Source organism: Penaeus monodon, unplaced genomic scaffold, assembly GCF_015228065.2.
Source record: "Penaeus monodon isolate SGIC_2016 unplaced genomic scaffold, NSTDA_Pmon_1 PmonScaffold_1578, whole genome shotgun sequence".
NCBI lineage: Eukaryota > Metazoa > Arthropoda > Malacostraca > Decapoda > Penaeidae > Penaeus > Penaeus monodon.
The window spans coordinates 9,271-17,822 of NW_023645019.1; the positions used below are offsets into that span (position 1 = coordinate 9,271).

The following is an 8,552-nucleotide window of genomic DNA, read 5'->3' on the forward strand; positions in this document are numbered from 1 at the left end:
TATTGAATTGATATACGTATATATATGTATGAAAAATTTAATAATAAGAGATAAAAAAGTAAATGATGAACATATATATAAATATATATGTTTAAATGTATATGTGTATAACCAAGTATATATCTATCATATTTATATACATATAGATATATTTGGGACATATATAAACCATTTCTGTATCATCTTTTTCTTGGCATTATCTATAGATGGATAGATAGATAGATTGGGAGACAACGTAGATATATTGATATTTAAGTGCGTGTGTGTGTCTTCTATGTATGTATATGTATTTATATATATGCTCGTATGCATGTATGAAGACTTTATATTACCAAAATACTTGTGGTCAGCAACAGCATTGACGGTTCACCTTCACGCTATTGCCAAAGTCTATCCGGCAACTAGACGCACTGTGGGAGCATATAAAAAGCCCGTTTCCTGCCTGCAATAACAGTTCAGCCTATAGCCTTCTTGTAGACATAACATAACGATGGTTGGTTGCTCTCGAATATATATATATACATACATATATATATATATATATATATATATATATATATATATATATATATATATTTTTTTTCTCTCTTTTTTACTGCAATTCTCTAGGTCTTTATTAACGAAACTGTACCTGAAAAAAAAAAATATATATATATTTTTTTTAAGGTCTTTATTAACGAATTTGGATAACTTCACTATTTTTTATTTACCTTCGAAGTACGAGAACAGATATCTCGTTCTGTTATTTGTGTCTTCTCTTTCTGTATAGGTGATCTTAACATGAATTTGCATTACAGTTGTGCCTTCGCTCTGTTGTCCTTCTCGCTGCCTCCTTCGTAGTAGCCATGGCGAGCCAGAAGTGCAGCCGTTACTGCCAGACTCCTGGGCAGACTGACGTGTGCTGTGGTGAGTGACTGGTGACCTTTGACTTTTGTGTTGCATAGGTGGGCAAGTTTATATTTATATAAGAAAGACGTGTATATTATGTTTACTTTAAGTAGTGAGACGATGGGTTCCATATTTTTTATGTGTAGTGAGAGATAAATAGACATACAGATAAGTAAATCTCAAATAGATAAGTGATTCTCAAATATATGGACATGAATACATATAGAGGCACATCGTGCTGAGCACAACAAATAATCATCTGTAAAACGTTTCCCCCCATTACCCTTCTTCCCTCCAAATCTTTTCCAATCAAATCGATTCTCCAACAGATCCTCCTCCTCCCCCTCGCTGCCCTACCCCCCTCCGTGCATCGACTTTTCGACGGCAACTTCCCCGTAAGTATTTCCGGCTTCTCTTCACTCCCTGTCCGCTCGGCTCGGCGACTTTGCTCGCTCCAGCTGCCGCTAGGTGGATGAATGGGAGGATAAACAGTGGTTTTCTTTTACTTTATTAATTAATTTTCAGCATTATCTTTATGCCTTTGTCTTGTAAATCATTTGCTATTTTAAGAGTGTTAACCTGATAATTCTAGAAGAATTATTAACCTTCGAATTTATTGTCACGATGGAAAGTAATGCATGATTAAAAGACTCAACATTCATAACCATAATTTCAAAATGGTTTGATTTTATAAGCAGAATAAACTTATTTATTTACTGTTTCTATATGACTGTTTGGCCTAGTAGGTTTTGTTATAATTGTGTATATTCATGGTAGTTACATGCAATGAAAAATGATTAATGTGAAGGAAATTTCTTAAGTTATGCTTGGGATTAAATAATTTCCAACTCATTTCGAGGAATACTCCATTCTGATGAAAATCTTCTCGACGTCAAACGCGAATCCTTTTCTTTGCAGTTCTGCTACAACGACCACCAGTGTCCACCGGGTCAGAAATGTTGCAGAGACGCCTGTTCCCAAAGGAAAGTTTGTTTAGCAGTCTGAGTCATGCCCCAGCGACTGCATGGCCGCATGACACAAACCTTGGATCGACTGTTGAACAACTACGTGCTTGGACATTTTATATTTTTCTTGTTTTTTGCTGTTTGTTCGTTTCTTTATCATTTTTTTTTCCTGTGGACGCCACCAAGATCTTTCTTCAATTGGCTTCAGATTTCTTTGAAATGCACAAGAATGCCCTTTGACCAATAAATTTCGATTGGAATTTTGTTTATCGTTTTGTTCCCCTTGGAATGGCTTACGTGAATCAAATAATGTCATACATATACCAACTTATGGAACATTTTCCAGTGGAACGTGTGTACTCAACCAGTTTTTGACCGGATACGAAATCTTAAACACACACCATGTATATATTTATACAAATATATACATATATATATATATATATAATATATATATATATATATATATATATATGTATATCCATATTTATATACGTATATGTATATATATGTATGTATATATGTAAAATTATATACATACTTATGCAAATATATATAAATATATATAAATATATATCCAAATATGTATAAATAAATGTAAATACAAATAAATACAGAGACATGAATATGTATATGTATGCATATACATATTTAACTATAATATGGATAAATGTATAAATATATGTTATTGTTATTATGTATATTTATCATTCATTATACAGCATACATATAAAAAAAAGTATTATACATAATATACACATTGTGTGTGTTTATATATATGATATATATAAATATATATATCAATTGTACATATGTATATATGTATATATATAATATATATATATATATATATAATATATAATATAATAATATAATATACACGTGTATATATATGTACACATGTGTGTATTGTGTAAATATCATATTTATATATTTATTTGTATATAGGCATACAATATGTATGTATATGCATATATATATATATATATATATATATATATATATATATATATATATATATATATACGTACACATATTCACATATATATATATATGCCTGTTTGCATGTAATGAATTAATAAATAGATAAATAAATATATCTACACAAATTTAAATGTGTATATTTATATATTCAACATGTATGTATCTATCTAATCTATATACTGATATGTTATTTATATTTTCCATATATATGTACATATAAAAGCATATATATATATATATAATATATATATTATATATATAGTATATATTATATATATATATACATATATATATATGTATATATACGCATTTATACATATGTATGCATATATATACACATATGATTTAAATGTATACAAAAGCAAACATGTTTATATGTATATGATATATATATGCACACATACACACACACACATATATATAGCTAGATAGATAGGTACATATCATATATATATATATATATATATATATATATATATATATATATATACTTATATATATTCATATATATATATATATATATATATATATAAGCATTTACCTATGTATATGTATATATATATATTCATGAACAAAGAAATAAATATATACATATGTAAGCATGTATACTTATACTAATATATGTATAAACACACATATATATATGTGTGTGGGCATAAATATACATACATACACATATATTTATATTCATATATATACATTTTATGTGAATATAAATGTATATTTGTATAAACATATTTCTGCATAATATATATACATATGTATATATATATATATGTATGTATATATAAAATGTGAATATATACACATTTATAGACATACATGTATATATATATACATATAATATATTATATATATATATATATATCATATATGATTGTATATATATGTATATAAACATATATATTTATACATATTCCTAATTAATCATACATATTGGAACATAATATATTTATATATATTCATATATAATACATATATACTGAATATATATGTGTGGTGTTTATAGATGCATATTATATATATATATATATATATATATATATATATATATATATATATATATATATATATATAAACATTATCATTATCATGTTGCCAATGTCTGTGCGGTAATTGGACACACTTTTGGGGACATGTGAAAAGTCCGTTTCCTGCCTGCAATAGCGTTCTTGTAGACATAGCATTCCGATTCTACGCGATGGTTGGTTGCTCTCGAAGATGACATTATCTTTATCCATCACTTATTTTTGATTGTGTCAATCTACGTCTTTTAACTGAATTCTCTAAGTCCTTATTAAGTAATTTGTGCCTGGATAACTACAGTCTTTTTCATTTGCCTTCGAAGTACGGGCATAGATATCTCGTTCTGGTATTTGTCTGTCTTTGTGTATAGGTGATCTTAACATTAATATGCATTACAGTTGCCCCTTCGCTTTGTTGTCCTTCTCGCTGTCTGCTTCGTGGTAGCCATGGCGAGCCAGAAGTGCAGCCGTTACTGCCAGACTCCTGGGCAGACTGACGTGTGCTGTGATCAATGACCTGTGACCTTTGACTTTTGTATAGCATAGGTGGGCAAGTTTATATTTATATAAGAAAGTCATGTATATTATGTTTACTTTAAGTAGTGAGACGAAAGGTTCCATTGTCTTTATAAGTAGTTAGATATAAATAGACACTGACACATGGATAAGTAGATCCGAAATAGATAAATGATTTTCAAGTATATGGACATGAATACACACATAGAGACACATCGTGCTGAGCTACAACAAATAATATTCATCTGTAAACCGTTTTCCCACCATTTTCCTTCCATTCCCCCCAAACCTTTTCCAATCAAATCGATTCTCCAACAGATCCTCCACCTCCCCCTCGCTACCCCTACCCCCCTCCGTGCATCGACTTCTTCGACGGCAACTTCCCCGTAAGTATTTCCGGTTCCTAAGGATAAGGATAAGTCCGATATGCGAAGCTTAGCCTCGCCCGGGCTATGCCATGAGGGGAGCCCGGCCTGTGTCGACTAATGCCGACTCGCTCACGTGTGTCAGCTGATGCTGACTCGGCTGAACCTAGTTCTTACCCGCCGTGGTGCCCAGCCACTGCAGTAACCTCCGGCCGACAATTGCAACTTCTCCCGCCTGAGCATGGCGCGAACCGCCGACCCCTCGGATGAGAGGCCGACACGTTACCACTGTACTACCCTGTAAGTATTTCCGGCTTCTCTTCGGTCCTTGTCCGCTCGGCTCGGAAACTTCGCTCGCTCCAACTGCCGGTAGCTGGATGAACGGGAGGATAAATGTGTTTTGTTTTGTTTTACTTCATTAATTTCCAACATTATCTTTATGTTTTTTGTCTTGTAAATCACTTGCTATTTTAAACTCATAATTTAAGAAAACTTATTAGCCTGTGAATTTATTGTCATGATGGAAAGTAATGCATGATTAAGAAACTCAACATCGATAAATAAGTTTCGTTTCATAAGTAGAATAAACTTTACATACAGGCACGTAGTATAATAGCAGCCCATATCATGATATTAATTTATTGATTCTTATATATGAATATTTGGCCTAGTATGTTTTTTTTTTTTAATGATTATGCATATTCACGGTAGTTGATTCCTTACATTCAGTTAAAAACAACTACTGTGAAGAGAAGTTTCACAAAATGCTATGAATGAGATTGAATAATTTCCAATTCATTTCGAGAAATGCGTCATTCAGTTAAAGATTTCTCGACGTCAAACGCGCATCTTTCTTGAAATTCCTCTTCCTCTCCTTCCACGTAGCTGTACGGAGTAAAGCGAGCCATCTCTCACGCACTCTCCCTCCATGGAAGTTCTGCTACAGCGACCACCAGTGTCCAGCGGGCCAGAAATGCTGCAGAGACGCCTGTTCCCAAAGGAAAGGTTGTTTGGCCGTCTGAGTCATGCCCCAGCGACTGCATGGCCGCAGGACACAAACTGTACTGTCTATTGACGAATTGCGTGCTTGGCCATTTCATCTCTTTCTTGCTTTTGCTTTTTTTTTTTTTTTTTTTTTTTTTTTTATCCTTTTCCCTATGGACGCCACCAAAAGAGTGCCCTTTGGCTAATAAATTTGGATTGGATTTTTTTTTTTATTCTTTGGAATATCTTACGTGCATCAAACATTGTCATAAATAAACCCGGGTAGGGAACATGTGTACTAAGCCAGTTTGAGAATCTAACTAATGTACCATGTATATATATACATATATATATATACATACTTATATACGTATATATACAAGTATATATACATATATACAAATATATATATGTGTATGTGCAAATATATACGCCTGAATACAAGGCAGAATTCTATCTCGCTGGAGACATTAGAGGCCACTGAAGCGAGTCACATGGCTTGGCTGAATGGTAATCAAGTCTTGCGTCGCTCCATGGTGCGCAGGGCTCAAACACTGCTGAGAAGGGACAAGGAACAGTTCATCAGAAATCTTGCTGAGGAGGTTGAAGGCCATTTCTTGGCAAACGACCTTCACCCTACCTACCAAGCCCTGAGAAAGCTGAACTCTAAGCCCTCCTCACAGATGACTGCAGTCCAATCAGTGGATGAACAGATCATCTCAGATCATGTTGGGGTTCGTGAATGTTGGAATGAGTATTTTGAGCAGTTGTACCAGGTAGACCCTCCAACAGTTAGCCTGGATGCAAGCGATGTCACAATACCTGTGCCAGACCCACCCATCAGCGAGGAACCTCCTACCCTAATAGAGGTTAGTATGGCGATTTCCAAGCTGAAGAGTGGGAAAACTTCAGGCATATGTGATATCCTGGCTGAACTGCTAAAGGCTGGAGGTGAACCTATGGCTCGGGGCCTGTATACAGTCCTGACTGCCATCTGGCAGTCTGGTACCATTCCCCCTGACCTGCTAAGGGGCATGGTCATCCCTCTCTGGAAGGGGAATGGGGATCGTTGGGATTATAGCAACTACCATGGCATTACACTGCTCAGCATACCAGGCAAAGTTCTCGCCCACGTTCTTCTGAAACGGATCCACAACCACCTACTGAGGCATCAGAGACCGGAGCAGTCTGGATTTACTCCTGGCAAGTCCACAATAGACCATATACTAGTGCTTCAAGTAATTGTGAAACTCCGTCGTGAGTTTGGTCATGGGTTGCTTGCAACCTACATCAACCTCAAGAAGGCGTTTGACTCGGTGCATCGGGAATCGCTATGGGAGATCCTGAGACCCAGGGGAATTCCGACACAGATTATTGGCCCAATAGCAAGCCTTTATACTGGTACTGAAAGTGCTGTAAAGAGTGATGGTGGGTTTGTCGAACTTCTCTGTTAATTCAGGGGCGAGGTAAGGCTGTGTCCTTGCACCAACACTTTTCAACACCTGTATGGACTGGATAATGGGCAGAGCTGCTAGCCAAAGTCAGTGTGGAGCAACACTAGGCAATATCAAGGTCTCAGACCTTGACTTTGCCGATGATGTTGCTATCCTATCTGAGTCCTTGGAGTCACTGGTGGCGGCTCTTGATGCATTTAGCAAACCTTAGGTCTAGAGGTCTCCTGGACCATGACCAAAATTCAGGACTTTAGGGGCCTGTTAGGGGAACCCGTTCAGTCGATCCATGCTTGTGGCGAGGACGTTGAAGTTACAGAGTTTTACATACCTTGGTAGCGTAGTCCATATCTCTGGGCTGTCAGACCAAAAAGTCAGTAGACGGATTGGTCTGGCGACAGGAGCCATGAACTCGTTCAACAAGAGCATTTGGAGATGTTGGTACCTATGCAGAAGAACCAACCTGCGTGTCTTCAAGGCCTCGATACTGCCAGTTTTGCTCTATGGAAGCGAAATTTGGACGCTATCCAGTGTCTTGGAGTCTCGCCTTGATGCCTCTTGTAACAAGTCCCTGTCGCGAGGAATTAAAGATGGGCCGTGGGCCTGCCTGGAGACTCGCCTCGAGGAATCCTCGTGGCTTGGGAAACCGAAGGGGGGAAAGGGGGGGGTTTGTGCCCCCGTGGGCTTTCCCCCTTGTGATGATGATTTATATTATTTTTCCATATTATATATGCCTGTATTTTATATTTTTAAAATATGAAAGGGAATAAAGAAGGGGAGAAAAAAATATTTTTAAAAAAAGGGAAAATTTGTTTTGTATTCTTTAAAAATTTTATTATAATTTAATTTTTTATTATGTAATGTTTATATTTTTGCAATATATACATAAAGGGCCCTTATAAATGCATATTTTTATATATATATTTATATAATATATAAAAATTTAAATGTGATTATTATATTTTCTTTTAAAATATATATATATTAATTTTTATATAAAAATTAAAATATAAAATTTTATATGTTTTTACCATACATTATGCATAAAAATATCCATTTTATTTTATTTTAATATATCCCATATAAAAATATATATATATATATATATTTATTTTAATAAAATTTTTATACATACCACACAAATATTTTTGTGCATATATATATACATCCCTCCCATATATTACTTTTATTTATATTCATTTATATTAACACATTTTTGTAAATTTAGGTAATTGCCTATTTTAATTTTTATATATATGTGTATAAAAATGTGTATATTTTATCCCTATATTTTTTTAATATTTATTTTAATGTATGTAAAATGTATATAAAACAAAAAATGTATATGAATATGGGCCTAAAAATTTTTAAATA

At 34.0% G+C, this 8,552-nt stretch overlaps 1 protein-coding gene across 1 annotated transcript; it reads left to right on the forward strand.

Annotated features, from left to right (window-relative positions):
• The first annotated feature begins 466 nt into the window (after positions 1-466).
• Positions 467-2,117, forward strand: LOC119569500. The gene is made up of 4 exons (XM_037917637.1): positions 467-493; positions 798-906; positions 1,218-1,283; positions 1,807-2,117. The coding sequence occupies exons 1-4, from the start codon at positions 491-493 to the stop codon at positions 2,091-2,093; spliced, it is 465 nt and encodes a 154-aa protein (XP_037773565.1). The 5' UTR covers positions 467-490; the 3' UTR covers positions 2,094-2,117.
• Positions 2,118-8,552: the final 6,435 nt, after the last annotated feature.

Bases quoted from the DNA above. Each gene is read 5' to 3' on its own strand.
- LOC119569500 (XM_037917637.1), top strand. The intron at 907-1,217 runs GTGAGTGACTGG...ATTCTCCAACAG, and splicing joins GCAGACTGACGTGTGCTGTG to ATCCTCCTCCTCCCCCTCGC. The intron at 1,284-1,806 runs GTAAGTATTTCC...TTTTCTTTGCAG, and splicing joins TTTTCGACGGCAACTTCCCC to TTCTGCTACAACGACCACCA.